General features: G+C 47.8%; 1 protein-coding gene across 9 annotated transcripts in view; it reads left to right on the top strand.

Annotated features, from left to right (window-relative positions):
* ST3GAL3 (ST3 beta-galactoside alpha-2,3-sialyltransferase 3) overlaps nt 1–15,190 on the top strand; it is a 182,023-nt gene extending 166,833 nt beyond the window's left edge. For 6 of the 9 annotated variants that reach the window (XM_011367532.2, XM_011367531.2, XM_023535031.1 and 3 more), the window contains 3 exons: nt 9,449–9,595; nt 9,793–9,939; nt 14,148–15,190. In XM_011367532.2, the coding sequence (XP_011365834.1) occupies nt 9,449–9,595; nt 9,793–9,939; nt 14,148–14,237 (384 nt within the window). In that variant the 3' untranslated portion in view covers nt 14,238–15,190. The remainder of the gene's footprint in view (nt 1–9,448; nt 9,596–9,792; nt 9,940–14,147) is intronic. The other 3 variants (XM_023535032.1, XM_011367534.2, XM_011367533.2) reach the window with 1 other exon arrangement.
* The last annotated feature ends 437 nt before the right edge of the window (nt 15,191–15,627 follow it).

A 15,627-nucleotide genomic window follows, 5' to 3' on the forward strand; every position in this document is an offset into this window, starting at 1 on the left:
CACAGAAGGAAATTTAACCTAAACAACAAAAATATGTTTAACTTTCCTAACAGCCAGAGAAATTCATGTGAAGACAACAGGATGCCATTTATCACCTACCACATCTTTAACGAATGTGTTTAAATTGTAATACATGATTTTGGCAAGAGTGCATTGACAGGTGCTCTCAAAGGCCACTGGTCAGAGTGTAAATGGGGACAAGCTTTTTGGAAAGGAAATGACACTTGGCACCAAGAACCATGACCCAAGGGAAGGAAAAAATCTGCACACAAAGATTTTTATTACAATGTTATTTATAATGGCCTAACCCATATATAACCTAAGGGATTTATTATGCAAATTATGGTTCAACTACTTGACAGACCATAAAGCAGCAGCAGTCCAGCAACCCTGCAGAGGGTGATGACACTTGGACCAGCCATCATGGCCATTCTCACCCTTTTTCCTTTGGTACAGGTAAAGTCAGTGAAATAGCACTTGATATTGGGAATGGAAGCCAGTTTATTCCTCTGCCTCAGCCCACATCTTCAAGTTTCATTTTCTCCTTCTGTACAATGGAGTAAAAGCGTCCCCGAGTGGCTGCCCATTATACCACAATACGGAACGAGTGGGAGTGCATGTGATGGTGCTCATCTTTGAATGACGATCACCTTTTGAGAAGTGAGACTCAACAAGGCGAGCATTGCCTGGGCACAAGGCAACACATGCCACCTTGGTCAAGAAACTGTGGCCACCCCATTTATTGGCCCCCAGGATACTCCTATAAGTCCTAGACCCTGACCAAACGGCTTGCCCCACCCTCTCGTAGATGTTGGCCAGACGATGATGAAGCTTCGGGCACTGAGAGCAGCATTGGCAACAACTGGGGTCTATTTAGTGAATTAAAAGTAATTCAGTATAATGTATGTGGCACGAGTGCAGTAGTGCCCTTAGACTTGAGCAAGAACAGTGTCTGGCTCTCCCCCAGCCACACCCTTTGCCATGGAGCAAAGAGGAATATGCAAGGTCAAGAGGGAGATGCCCACCCCAAGCCCATTCTCCCTTGCTAGACCATTACCAGGTAGTAGAGACCTCAGGATTTCTTGCCCTGGCAGTCAGTGCCAAAACCACTTCCATCCTCCTGAAGGCAGAATACACTTCCCTGTATATACCCCTAAGCCCAAGGAGGGCTGCTTGCAGAGGCTGAGAGCAGAATTTAGAGGTGCGGGCTGGGAATCCACACATGCATGCGCAATACTTCTCATGGTGTGGGATGGGACCAGGAGTGGGGGGAGAAGGGAGGCAGGCTGGGGCTAGCTCTCCCTACACCACCATGGTCCAGCAAAGATCTCTAGAAGTCAGAATTCTAAATGCAAACCTGGCCTTCCGGGTCATTTTTCAAGGGAGGATAGAATATATTTTATTTAACAGTTCGATACCTAGATTTGTAACTTTCAAATGTTTAGAATCAAATTTAGACGTGTGGTACATGGACTTCCATTTGTAATTTTGCCCCTGGCTCCACAGTGTCAGGATGAGCCTACATAGATGTGGGGCAAGGGCTGGAGATAAGGCTGGACAGGCAGGGGACACAGGGCGAAGGGTCTTATAAGCTAAAGTCACATCAAGGAGCTTGGACATTATCCTGGGGACAAATAATTGCAGCAGTTAGTGAGCTAACTTTGTGCCAAACATGTGCATGACTTTTAATTGTCATAGCACCAACACTGTGAAGTACCAATTAGTCATATTTCCCTATTTTATAGGTGAGAATAATGAGACTTAGAAAGGGTAAAGAACTTGTCTAGGGACACGGAGTTAGTAATTAGGGTGTCAGGGTTCAAAAACAATCACTGGGGCAGCCCAGTGCTGATGAGAGCATGATGGGAAGGATGCAGGGGTGTGATGGGTCTACGCAGAAGCCACAGATTGGGTAGTTGGGGACAAGAGAAAGGGGAAAGTCAAGAGAGATGGAGGATTCCAGTCTGAGTTGTTAGGAAAGAATCGTGGTGGTCAGATTCCTCAGAAAATAGATTGAGTAAGAAAATAAACCTCTTAGGCCTTAGTTTCTCTAAGAAGACCGGACAAGATTTTCTTAAAGGTATCTTTTTATATGATTCTAATTCGTGTTTTGAGGGTTGTTCATTGTCTGAAATATTATAGGTTATATTTGTACAAAAAGCAAATGGCTTATATATAACAGGCACTCATGTATTTGTTGATTGAATGATCCAGGTTAATCTTCGGCTCTGAAACATTTACATCCATAAATAGCCTTCTTTTCGAGCTCTTCTCTGCTTTGCTTATAGTTCTCTTAGTATGTCACCTGGCTCTTCCTCCCATTTTATGTACTACGCATGTGAATATTTTTTGGATATGTCTTATATGTGTATATTTTAATTAAGTATAGCAGATATTTTAAACCTCCCTTAGTTTCTTACATAATAATAATCATACCATGTATTGAGATATTTGTACACAACCCTGTCTCTTCCACTGAATTACAAACTTCTTTGGAATAAGAAAAACAAAAACCAGACCTACACTCTTAATTATCCTGACAATATGTTTCAATGGGCAGTGGAAGGAGCCACGGAAGATTTTACCCTTGAGAGTGTCAAGATCAGATTTGTGTAGGGAGGTGAAGGAATTAAAGGAAGGCAGGATAGAGGCAGGGAGACCTGGTGACTGCTCGAGTGACCCCAGTGAGAGTTAGCGACCTGTCCTAAGGCAGGAGCAGAAGGAGTGAACACATCTGCCCTACTCTTGGCTGCAGAAAGCCAGCCCATGTTTAGTCTCTCTGCTTCCAGACTTCTCGTCTTGGCATATAGACTGTCTACAGAGGGAGAAAGAGGCTGCAGAAGAACCCTACAGGGGTTCAGGGAGCCACTGCGGAGCCTGGCTGGGAAGGCACTTTCTTCCCAGATACTTTCCCCCATTGCTCCTGGCTATTCTGACAAGAGCAGAACAAGTTGCATCATCAGGAGTCTGGCAGCTCCTCACAGATGAGCTGGGTCCAGACTTGACTGAGGCAGAGACATTCCTGAAGAAGGAGGGATTCAACAAAGAATGCAGCCCACAGCTGGCCTTGAGGAGTGGTTTGACCATTCCAGGGCCAGCGTCATTGGCTGGCTTTATAGGCCTCTGTGTTGTGTCCTGTGGGTCAGGGAAATGAGATGTGAGAGGTCTTGGGCCAGATTTGATTAGGCTTTCTGGGATGGGGCTATGTTCTGGTGGCACACTTGGTAGTGTCACCCAGCAGCAGGAAGGCCTTCAGTGCCCAGTGCCCTCCTGCAAGGAACCAGAGGGATATCTGGCTCCCCATCTGCATGAATGTCTGTCTGTATAGTGGCCTCCCACTGGCATCTGGCATCGCCGACCACACCCTCTGCTTCACTCTCTCGGCTTCTGTGACACTCACTCATCATCATAATAGATAAGATTTATTGAGTTTTTGCTCTATGCCAAATGTGGTATATAATCCTCACAACTATCTGGGAAGTAGGTCTTGTTATTCCTGTTATGCATGAGGAACTTGAGGCTTAGTGAGATTACAGAACATGCCCAGGTCACACAGATGTGGGATCCAGATGTGACCCAGGCTTTCCAGACTCCAGGGCCCATGAACTTCCACTGCACCACACTCTCCCTAGTGCCTCCAACCTCTCTTACTGTTCTCAGTGTCTTCCATGGGTTCCTCTATTTCCACCTACCTCTTAAATGTTAGTGTTTACAGGATTCTGTCCTGGGTTCTCATCTCTTCTCACCCTATACCAGAGATTCCTAACCTGAAGGCAGCAAATCCCTTTAACTTCAGGGATTCTGTGACCCTCTGCAGCGGTATACAAAATGTAATGTGTATGTGCCTGTGTGTGTTTTTCTGAGAATAAAATAAAAACCCAGCTTTTATTTTAGGAGATAGGCTGAGGTTTTGTTGGTCCTTAATATTTTTACGGCCGGGGTAACACGGAAATTCCCAAATCTGTCTTCATCTTATTGTTCCTCTCCCTGAAATTCCTGAAAGGACTCTGCATCAGGACAATGACAGCTGGAAAAAACGTAATTAGAAGCCCTGAATTGTGCCAGTTCATCGTGCCAGTTTCCCGTGCTCTAACACAGGGCTCTCTGGGGCTTGAGACCCAAACACAGGCCTCCTTTTCCCCTGAATCCCAACCAGCCTTTCTCCGCACTGCCGCTGGCAGCTGACCCTACGGCAGTCAGAACTGTAGAGCTCACAGCACCCAGCTGAGCTGAGGCAGAGACCAGGATGCTGCTCCAAGGAGGCAGACTCTGCCTTCACGTATCCACTGCTGCATAGGAGCAGGGAGTTAAAAAAGAGTGGGGTGTGTGTGTATGTGTGTGTGTGTGAGACAGAGATAGAGAGACTTTACCTCATACCAGTAAATGTGACACACTCAGTTTGCTAAATCTAAGCAGTCAGATCAGTCATTTCTTTTCCTGGGAAAGAGTAAAGCTGGGAAGACGGGCAGAAGCTCTTTACCTTCCCTACGGAAGCTTTTGTCAGACTCTCAAAGAGCATTTGAAATAATGAGCTGACTTCCTACCGTTTCACATGGTGGTTACATATGGGACTTTTAGCACATGGGAAAAGCCGAGACGTGGTTTCAGAGAGGGCATCTCTCATATCACAGACATAACCAGGTTCTGAAGTTGGATCCAGCGCAGATTCTTCTAGCTATGTGTGCACCGTGAGCAAGTCTTCTTTCCTCTCTGAGTCTCAGTCCCTCTGTGAAATGAGATGCAGGACCCTAACTCACCTTAGAGCTCTCGGAGGGCAGAAGGGAGCTCTCATTCATCCTTGACCCCAGTCTTTCTGCAGTGGGAACTACAGTGATGGTAATAAGTAGTGTGGCAGAAACCCATCCTTGAGTCATGACACTTGTGTTTGAATCTTGGCACAGCCACTTGCATGACCTTGAACATGTTGCTTCATTTTGGGTCCATGCCTGTGAAGTGGGTGAAAGGCGAAGAGATGTAAATAAAGTAATATTTATAAAAACTAACCTGGAACCCCCAGCTGTGCACCTTCCTGGCTCTCTCTACCCCTCCCAAGCAGCCCCTGTGCTTTCTCCTCTTTAGGTACATGTGGGGCAGTCATGGGCAGGAACCCCCGGTGGGGAAATGTTGGGGCCTGCCAGCCCTGGAGAATGGGCAGGGGCTGTGCTTGCTTTGCCTGGCACAGACTGGCACCTGCCATTCCTTTCGGTCCACATCTGGCCTTCCCAGGAGGGGCTCCTCCCTAGTTTGGTATATGATCTTGGCCATTTCTGTACCCTTTCCTTTCTTACTGGGTCTTGTAATCCCTACCTTTACCTCCCTTGCACACATGCCTCCTGGATGCAGAAAGGGAGACAACAGGAGGAAGGTGGACTGAGGTCTGCGCTTGGTCTCACTGGGGCTGAGACAGAGAAGGTGGCCCCAAGGGCCTGTCCTTCCAACTGACCCTGGTAGGACAGATAGAATCTGCTAGAGAAAGAGATGTTGCCACAGAGGTGGGGAGACACAAGGCAGGCATGGCTGGAGCAGAGACAAGCCATTGAAGGCAGAGGGAGATCAGCCCGAAGAGGTACTGACCAGTGGGGAGCGCTTTGCTGCTGGTGAGGGCAGTGGAGGAGCCTTGGTTGGGCTTCTCAGTTAACGCTCGCTGCCAGGTGCCGTGCTGGGCTCCAGCCCTGTGAGGTAGGGGGTCACAGCACACGACTAGTGATGATGATAATAGCTGACCAGGTGATCGTGAGCTGGGCACTCAACCTGAATTATCTAATTCTCACAACGGCTCTTAATATAAATTGTTAGTATCATGGTTTATCCACAAGGAAATGGCGAGTGCCTTGCCCAGGCTCTCCACACAGCAAGTGACCAGAGATGAAGTTGAACCCAGTCCGTTTGGGTTGCTATAACAAAATACCACAGATTGGATGGCTTATAAACAACAGAAGTTTATTTCTCACAGTTCTAGAGGCTGGGAAGTCCAGGATTGTGGCACTGGTAGACCTGGTGTTTGGTGTCCTGGTTCATAGATGCCCTTCTTTTTCAGTGTGTCTTCACTTGACAGAAGGGCAAGAGATCTCTCTCTGGGGCCTCTTTTATAAGGGCATTAATCTCATTCATGAAGGTTCCACTCTCATGAACTTATCACTTCCCAAAGGCTCTGCCTCCTCATACCATCACATTGGACATTACGTGTTCATGAATTGGGGGTGTGGGAGGATACATTCAAACCACAGCAGATCTTAACTCTATATTCTGTCCCCTCCCAAAGGTTAGAGGTCACTTCTGCCTTGGGAGGAAGAGGGTCAGGAAAGACACGAGGAGGAAGGATATGCTGAGTCTTAAAAAACAAGTAGGATGGATCAGGGGATAGAGGTGGAAAGGCCATTAGAGACAGAAGGAGCAGCATCAGCAAAAGCGTGGTGGCGTGAGTTGGCAGGCGAGGACTTCAGATGAGCTGAAATGGAAACTGGAGCAGCAGGCAGGGCTTCTGGCTAAAAAGCTCAGATCTCCTGTGGGCAGTGATAATGTGATCTGCTTTGTACATAGATCATTCTGGCAGAGGGGGAAGTGGTTTGGGAGGCAGAGGCAGCTCATTCTAAGAACTTATTACATGTTTGTTGAATAAATGAATAGAATTTAACATTTATTGTGTACCATTTATGTTCCAGTCACTCTACAGGGTCCTGGGCTCTGATCAGTCAACCAGACAGACACTGTAAATGGCCAGTCATTAGGAGAGTCCAAATGAAAGATGATGAGACCCAGACTTCCACTGGCAGCAGTGGGTTTGGGAGGAAGGGGTCAGTCTGTGGGATTCTAAGAAGATAGAATCAAAAGAGTTAGATGACCAGTAGGACAGGATGGGCTGGAGAGATGAAGAATCTAAAGTCCATTCCGAGGTTTCTGGTTTATCTGAGGACATTAGAAGATCAGGAACACAGGAGGTGGCTGGAGCAGATCTGGAGCAACGAGAAACAGTTTGGATGTCCACCAACAGTGGATTGGTTAAATACATTATGTACATCCCTATGACACAATTCTTAGCAAACAGTTTTGATGTCTGGAACATTCAGTTATAGAGATGTATTATTTAGCCAAACCTCTATTGTAAACTTGGATTTTCTTTCTGATGCTTCACTTTTATAAGTAACATTGTAAGAAACAGCTTTTCACAAAGGTCTTCACTATTCTGATTACTTTTAGGAGAGAAATGTTGCAGTCATCAGGTATAGAGAAATGTTGCAGTCATCGGGTATAAACAGTTTTGAGCCTTTAGATTCATATTCAGATTGCTTTTTAGAAAGGCCAAACCAAATTTTACTCCTAAAGTATAGGAGAGTTCTACCTCAGCACACTACCACAAGCACTATATACATTGATGCACATATACACAGTGTCACAGGTACATTTTAGAGGGTAAAAAATAGTATCTGGTTATTTTAATTTGCATTTTTGTCAGTATCGAGTTTTTCATGCTTACCAGCCTAATTTCATACTCTCTTCCCATTTTTATGGGGTCTCATTGATTTTCCATGAATTTTTTAAATAGGTATTTTTTATTATTTGTGACGAAATTTTCCCACTTTTTTGTTTCTCTCTTAATTTTGCTTATATTTTTTGATGTACCAAAGCACTAAAAATGTTTACAAAGTCTAAATCTGTTTATCTTTTTCTTTATTATTTCTAACATTTCATTAATGTTTAGGAAGTTTGATGATAAAAGATCCAAATTTTCTTTTAATTTTACTTTTTTAGCATTTAGTTGTTTTGTGTATAGTGTGAGGAGAGGCAATAAGTGGACCTTTTTTTTCCTAAATAGCAAATTTTGAAGTATCACTTGCTAAGAAAATCATCTTGTTCCCACTGATGGTGAAGCTTCCTTTATCATAACCTAAGTGTGTGTGTATATATGGATCGACCCGTTTCTGGGCTGTCTTCTTTCAATGATCTTCACGTTGATATATGTCTATCAATGTTTTCATGATTTCAAATTCATAATATACTCTAATATCTAATTTTTAAATCATAGGGGCTATTTATACCTCTTAAATATTTGGATGAGTTTTTAGAATCCTTTTGGTAAGTTAAAAAAAAAATCCTACTGGGATTTTTCTTAAAATAATGCTAAACCTACATTAATCTGTGGAGAACTGGCTTTATGTTAGTACTCAGCCTTCTTATCCAAGATATAGTTTGTCTCTCCCATTTTTTAAGTAATTTTTTAGATCTCTTGATAAAGGATTACAGCTTTTTTTTTCCCTATAGGTCCCACATATTTAAGTTTCTTGATCAGTATTTAATTATTTTTTTGTTAGGATTGCAAATGGAATCTCTTTTGTATTATATCTGATGACTTTCCTATTGGAGTACAGATCCTACTACTAAATTATTTTATCCATTCTAAGTTTAGTTGATTCTTTTAGGTTTTCTAAGCAAATAACAAACTCCCTAGAAATAACAGGTTAGAGTCCACAGTTTGGTACTGCCTCCAGACTGCGGGGCCAATTTGTGGTTTTCTCCAGCAGTACTCAGGAGCCTAGTTTTAGGGGTGGTAAAGATGGACGAATGGGTCGATCCCAAGTTCAGGGTTTCCCTGGGCTGGGGCAACAGAAGGGCAAGGGGCAGGGAGTTGAGGGAGCCCAGAATAGTTGAAGTGATATGTTTCAGGGCCTTGAACAGAAAAGCAGGGCTGGAGACGAGAGGAAGGGAGAGAGTTAGAAGTTACGGCCCTGGAATAGACTTTGGGATGTCAGATTTCAGAGCGGATGCCTTTCCAGTACGATAATGAGATCTCTGAGGGAAGAATGATCCCATTTTGCAGTTAAAGAAACTGAAGCTCAGAGAGATTATCACTTGCCCAAAGTCACCCAACCCTAGTCTATGGCAGAACTGGGATTTTAGTGTTATTTTACATTGCCATAGTAGCTCACATTCTGTCTTTATTTTTCAGGTTCACTTTAGAACAGTTGACTGAGAGAGCGAGGAGAGACAGCAGAGGGGAAAGGAGGCAAGCCCAGCAGAGCAGATAGGAGAGAGTGGGCAGGCTCCTCCTGGGCCCCTCAGGAGCCGTGATGGGATGGGGGACAGCTGGACCATTGGGCCTTCAGTTGACCCAAGAAACCCCTCAAGCCACAGCAGCACCCCCTAGTGTCCCACACCATATACCCCCACCACGCAGCTCACTGGATCCTCTGTTAACACACTGTGGCCCCACCATATGCTCACTGTTCCCAGCACATACCCTCATCTCTGTCATACATTTCGTGTCCCCAGCACACATAGTCCTCCCTCTACCAGCTGTGTTTATCCCACATGCCCCATGTTCCCCGGCATCACACCTCATGCCCCCCACCTTGTTTCTCATTTGCCTGTACACACTTTGGGACCCTGGCACTGACACAGTCCCATCAGAAGCTGTGTTCCCGGCTCACACCCACTTCTGCTATGTCCACAGAGTGCATCAGATGGCTTCTGGAAATCTGTGGCCACTCGAGTACCCAAGGAGCCCCCTGAGATTCGCATTCTCAACCCGTATTTCATCCAGGAAGCTGCCTTCACCCTCATTGGACTGCCCTTCAACAATGGTCTCATGGGCCGCGGGGTGAGATAGCTGGGCCCCAGGAGAGGGAGGAGGGGAACTGGGTCAGAGGGGCCTGGAGAAGGAAGGACAGGGTAGCAGGGTGGGGACAGAGGGCTCGGTCCTAGGGGTTGGAGCTAACCGCTGGGGAGCATGTGGAGGGCCTCGGCCTCATTCAGCCCTCCATCTGAACTCTGCACCCCCTCCCTCCCCTCCTCCAGAATATCCCGACCCTTGGCAGTGTGGCAGTGACCATGGCACTACACGGCTGTGATGAGGTGGCAGTCGCAGGCTTTGGCTACGACATGAGCGCACCCAATGCACCCCTGCACTACTATGAGACTGTGCGCATGGCGGCCATCAGAGAGGTTCGGGGCTGGGCAGGGGGCAGGGCTGAGGGAAGGGGTACTTCCAGCACAGAGGACAGGCTCAGACCGTGTTCACAGGTTCACAGGTAAATGGTAAGGGGATGAGCTAGCGTCTGCTCTGGCTTCCCAGAGCTCCCAGGAGGGCGCTGCCCTACTCTCAGCTAAGTTAGGACACTGAGGGTCCATCCCTGCCCGCGGGCCTCTGACCACCAAGCGTCCTCTGTGCCCCTCTCCCTAGCTTTCCCCTAAACCCAGAATCCCCTTCTACAGCCTTTTTCCTGAACTTTCCCTTCTTGGCCTTCTCCCTGCCCTGGTCCTGCACCTGCCTCTTCCTCGCTGTTTCCCAGCCGTCATACGCTCATCCTGGCACCAGCTCAGAGCCATCCTCTCTACCTTAAGTCCGTCTTTCCCCCAGAGGACTTCCTTGTCCCCTTAAACAATCCACAGATATTGCCTCTTGGTCTCAGGATCCTCCTTGTACCTCCTCTACCCTTCCCCATGGCCAAGCACTGAAGCTCTTTATCGCCCAGAATTCCTTCCCAGATAATCCACATGGGTAAGTACTTTAAAGTTCAAGAAGCATTACAGTTCTCCCAGCCTATCAGTCAGCCTCTCCTGCATCTCTCCCCTCACAGCAAGAGCCCATGTGGAAAATCTGGACCCCACTTAAAACTCACTTTGCTTCTACTGCTAGCCTTCCACTGATGCCAGCCTGGAACCTGGACATCTTGGGCTAGTGTGTTGAGCAGCTTCTCTACACCAGCATCTGGCTGAGGAGTTGTTGGAGGAAATCTCCCATCTGTGCAGATCATAGTTCTATAAATGTCAAGGTTTTCATGTTGGCTAGCTCTCATTCCTACTCACCAGTCTTTCCATGCCCTTCTCCAGTCCCCACCACACTGTTACAGAGCCTTACACTCCCCAAAAGTCCCATCACCCTCCCCTCCTCCAGTGAGAAAACAAGATACAGAGGGGCCTCTGTCAACTCCTGCTGGGCCCTCCCCTTTGCACTCCTCACTCTCACTTGGCCCTTCACCGCTCACAGCCTGGCTTCCCCCTTCACCTGACGCAAACTCCCACCAGGGTCACCAGGGACTTACCTCAAGGCTGCCTAATCCAGTGGACACATGTAAGTCTCATCTTTCCTGATCTCTCTCAGAAACACTTTTTATGTTGACTGTTCTTTCGTCTTTGAAACTCTCTCCTGCTTGGACTCCTAGGTCAGTAATTTCCAGTGTTCCTCTGATTTCACGTGCCAGACTCTCATTCTCTTTCTCAGTGGCCTTGATTTCAGTCCACCCCTTAAGAATCAGCATTAGCCGGGGCTCCATCCTGGACAGCCTTCTCTCCTCACGCTACCTGTTCTCCGGGACATTGGGGTCCCCAGCCACAGCTTCCGTTACCATCTTTACTGTTTTAGTCTTTTATGTTTCAGTCAGACTACCTCAAGTAATTGGAAGTTATTTCAGGGGTAGAGAGACTTGGGAATCTCCTGGAAAACCAGAAACAGCATTCCAGCTGGGTCTCCTGTTGCTAGAATGGGGTTCAGGAGTGGCAAGCTCCTCCTGGGTCCAGGGCAGCTCCAGAGCTGTCTCGTCCCATCAGCTGTGGCTCCAGTTCTGCCTGCTTATTACCATGACCCCGTCAGTCTTTCCATCTCTGTCGCTCTTGGTGTTCTTCTTGCTTCTTTGTCCCCTGCCAGCACCCACTCCAAACTGTTCTCACAGCTTCTACCTGCCTCCTGGCTTCTGTTCACTTATATATTTGGTCTCTTACATATTTCTTTGACATGAACTTAATGTGAAAGAGGGTGAGAGACCATAGACATAAGCAGTAGCGAGATCATGAAAGGCTTTCTCTGCTATGGTGAGAAGTTTGGACTTTGCTCTGAAGGCTAGAGGGAGCCACAGAGGCAGAAGCCTTTTAAGCTGTGGCTTAGCATGTAGTAGGGTCACTGTGGCTACAGCATGAAATAGAGGGGTGCAAGGCCAGAATGGAAACTAGTTAAGGGGCTGTCCCAGCAGTCTAAGCAAGAGCTGAAGACTCCTAAAGCAGAACACAGCAGAGAAATCCGAGCTGAAAATGTGGATTTGTGAGTTGTGAGCACACCTGCGTGTTCAGATACAGGGCGGACGTGGATGAGATTTCCTAGGACGACAGTACAGCAAGAAGTGCAGATCGTTAGGGCAGCACCAATATTTAAGGACTGGGTGGGAGAAGAGGAGCCGCATGAAGACAGAGAAAGAGCTGTCAGAAGGCAGGCCCTTCTCAGAGTGTGGACTGTGAATGGGACGGACATCTGCGTTCAGAGTCAGGTCCTGGTGAGGCTGGGAACCCGGGGCTAGCAGAATCCTGCCCTAGCCCCTGGACAGTGTAGTGCAGGAGCTCTGGGAAGCTCCTGTGCTGTCTGCACGGAAGGAGGAATTGGGAAAAAGAGAGCACCAGAGAGGCGGTGTTGCCGGGGCCAAGAGGACTACACCCCAGGCAGACTTTGTGTTTACTTTTTTATTATGAACATTGTCAAACATATTCATAAATATGGAGAATAATAGAATGAGCTCCCATGTAGCTGTCACCCGCCTCCCCCAGCTATCAGCACACGGCAATTGTTTCATCTGTTCTTCCTCTCATACTTTCCCTCTCCACTGATTATATGGAAACAAGTCTCAGCATATCATTCCAGCCATAAATATTTCAGTAAGTTTCTTGAAAAGATAAGGACTGTTTTTTTACTATCGTAATACCATTATCACACCTAGAAAAATTAGTAATTCATGAATATCACCAAATATCGAGTCCTCTGCTGGTCCCCTCAATGACTCCAAGTGCGTGCTCTTGAAGCTGACCTCTCAGACCGGTTACTTCTTCCTGAGGAGTGATGAAGGGGAGGAATAAGTAAAGAGTTGTATGAATTTCTCCGTTTGCTTGGATACTGGCCCTGCCATTCCTCCAAGCCTCCATTTTCTTACCTGGAAAACCTAATTTCATTCAACATATATGTATTGAGCACCTACTCTGTGCCAAATAGTCCCTGTCTCCAAAGAGAGACTGGGAGACAGATGCTTAAATCTTCAAGGAAGGAAAGCAGATCACCCAGCAATGACAAGGAGGGGCAACTTGCGGTCAGCAGAGTATTATGACAGGAACCTCAAAGGAGCCGGAGGCTTGAGGGAGTGTGGAGGAGCAACTGTGTAGACGCAGCAATGAAGAGTGAGGAAGACTTACCCACCTCTAGCACTGTGGAGTGTAGACATGTAGGACAAAAGACATGTAGCACTGAGCAGGTGTCTGGGGGACGTTGTCCTTAGCGGCAGCCAGGCTTGTGGTTAGCAGAAGAAGTTGAAGGGAATGTTCAGAGAAGAAGAATATGGGGAATTTTACCTAAGTTTCAGAATTGAAAAGATTTGGAAGGTTAGAGTTAACTGGACCAGAATAAGGACCAGACAGAGCTGTAAGTTCTTAGCACCAGTAAACAGAGGCTGTTAATGTCACTATCAGCTCAGCGCTGACAGATGTAACAGAGCAGTCAGTTAGGTACAAATTATGATAAGGATGTTGGCATTCATTCATTCAGTCAGTCAGTCAACCCTTTTCCATTGAGAAACTTAATCATCAAAGCTTCCTGGTGTGAGTACTGGGGATAGGAAAGAACCTGAGCCTGGGTGCAGTCTTCCCCGAAGAGAAGGCAGCGTCTTCCCTGTAATTTCCACATTAACAGATGAACCTCTTGTCCTCAGGTCCCCTGGACCCTCTGATCTGAGAGGCAGGATTTCATCAGCTGTCCCCAGGCCAGTGGATTGCATCAGGCCAGAGAATGACTAAGCCACCCCACCCGGCTCTCTTTCCAGCAGGGTCCACCCCCTAGGCCTGAGCCAGACCTAAATGACTCACATTGCCCGTCCTCAGGGTGCCTAGGACCTAGGTGGACATGCTGCCTGACAAGGAGGGGTTGAAATCTGTGAGAACAAGGCTGGAAAGCTTGTATCTCCTAAGACTTGGAAGAAGTCAAGAGGCATAGTTCTTTTGGGATGGGAAAAGGGGTTAAAAGCTGTGGCATTTCTAGACCCGATTTCCCGCAGTCACAGAGCATTGGAGGGTAGTTGTCAGAAGAGGGTTCCAGGCCTTGGGAAGGTGCATGATAGCGGGGCTGTATCTCAGCAGTTACCCGGGCTGCCCAATCGACCTCTCCTCCATCTCTTTCCTTCCAGTCTTGGACACACAATATTCAGCGAGAGAAAGAGTTTCTGCGGAAGCTGGTGAAAGCACGTGTCATCACTGACCTGACCAGTGGCATCTGAGGTGGGCCCAACACGTAGACAAAGAGGTCCCGGCGCCACCAAGAGCAAGCAGCAGCCAACCACCTGCCCACTTCATTGGCCTTGGTCTAGCTCCGCCTTAGAGGTGCAAGAGTCTTCAGACCCAGAGATGGACAGTGCCAAGTGGCCCCAGGGGTGGCAAAGCCTTGGTGGGGCAGCCAGAGCTGTGTCTGCTCAGAGGCCAGCCTCAAAGACCAGCACTTGGCCTCACTCTCAGCCTAGGTCCTTGAAGCCAGAGAGCCAGGAGGCCACCGGCCATGCCCAGCAGGCCCAGCATGCAGGAGGTGGACATTAGGCAGCAAGGCTGCTGTCAGAATTATTTCTCGAATCGGTGTTTGGTGTATTATCATTTTGTGAATTTGGGGGAGGGGGGTAGGGATAATTTATTTTTAAATAAGTTTGGAGATGTCAAGTTTGGTCCACTTGCCATGCAGAAAGAAGCCCACTAGAGGGCCCACCAGGCAGTGGTACCAGTGGGCTCCCTGTAGAGTGGGAGTGCCATTACTTGCCTGTACTAAGCTCCAAGGCCACAGGGAGGGGCAGGATCTCATGCCAGGCCCCTCTAGCTCATGGCACTGTTTGGCCTTTCTTGGGGGAGACAATGGGGTATTCCCACACACCAGCCCCTAGCTGTCCCACAGGGAAACCCTGGAGCCATCCTTTAAGCCAACAAGGTAGCCTCTGGCTAGAGCAGAGGGAACTTCAGAGCTCAGAAGGTGATGCCTGGCCCAGCCAATGGGAATGGCCTCTTCCCCAGCTGCTACTGATCCATAGGACAGTGCCCCAAGCCTGGACTGACCAACTTGGCAGCCAGGTCTTTGGGTTCTGCCTTTAGGCTGGACCAGAGGGAAGTGAGGCTCAAGGACCTTACCCAGGCTGTGGCAGCCATCCTGGGCAGCCATCATGGAAGCAATAAAGCTCTTCCCTGAACCTGACCTCCTCTTGCTTTCTCTGACTCTCCTGGAAGAAACAGGAAACTGGGGCCTCAGCAACTGTACCAAACCCAAGGGCTATCTCGCCAGCCCACAGATTCCTGGGTCCCTTTCATTTCTCATGTCAACTACAAGACGTGGATAGTCATCTAGGGGCCTTCTAGAGCCTCTCCCATCCCACACAGCCCTGTACCCTCTTTGCTTTAAGAGAGATAGACCAGGGGGATCAGGGCCTGCCCCAGAGTCTATGCTAAAGGCACCAGAGAGCAGAGGATTGAAGCCTCTACTCCTAGGACAGTGCCTCTGGGTCACCACAGCCCCAGTGCTGCAGGGACAGAGACTCCTGCAAGCATAGGAGATACCTGGCTGAGCCACCAAGGCAGAGAGACCCACAGACCTAACCCACTCCTATCACCTCTAGCTGAGTCCTGGAAAGGACA

Source organism: Pteropus vampyrus, unplaced genomic scaffold, assembly GCF_000151845.1.
Source record: "Pteropus vampyrus isolate Shadow unplaced genomic scaffold, Pvam_2.0 Scaffold135, whole genome shotgun sequence".
Taxonomy (NCBI): domain Eukaryota; kingdom Metazoa; phylum Chordata; class Mammalia; order Chiroptera; family Pteropodidae; genus Pteropus; species Pteropus vampyrus.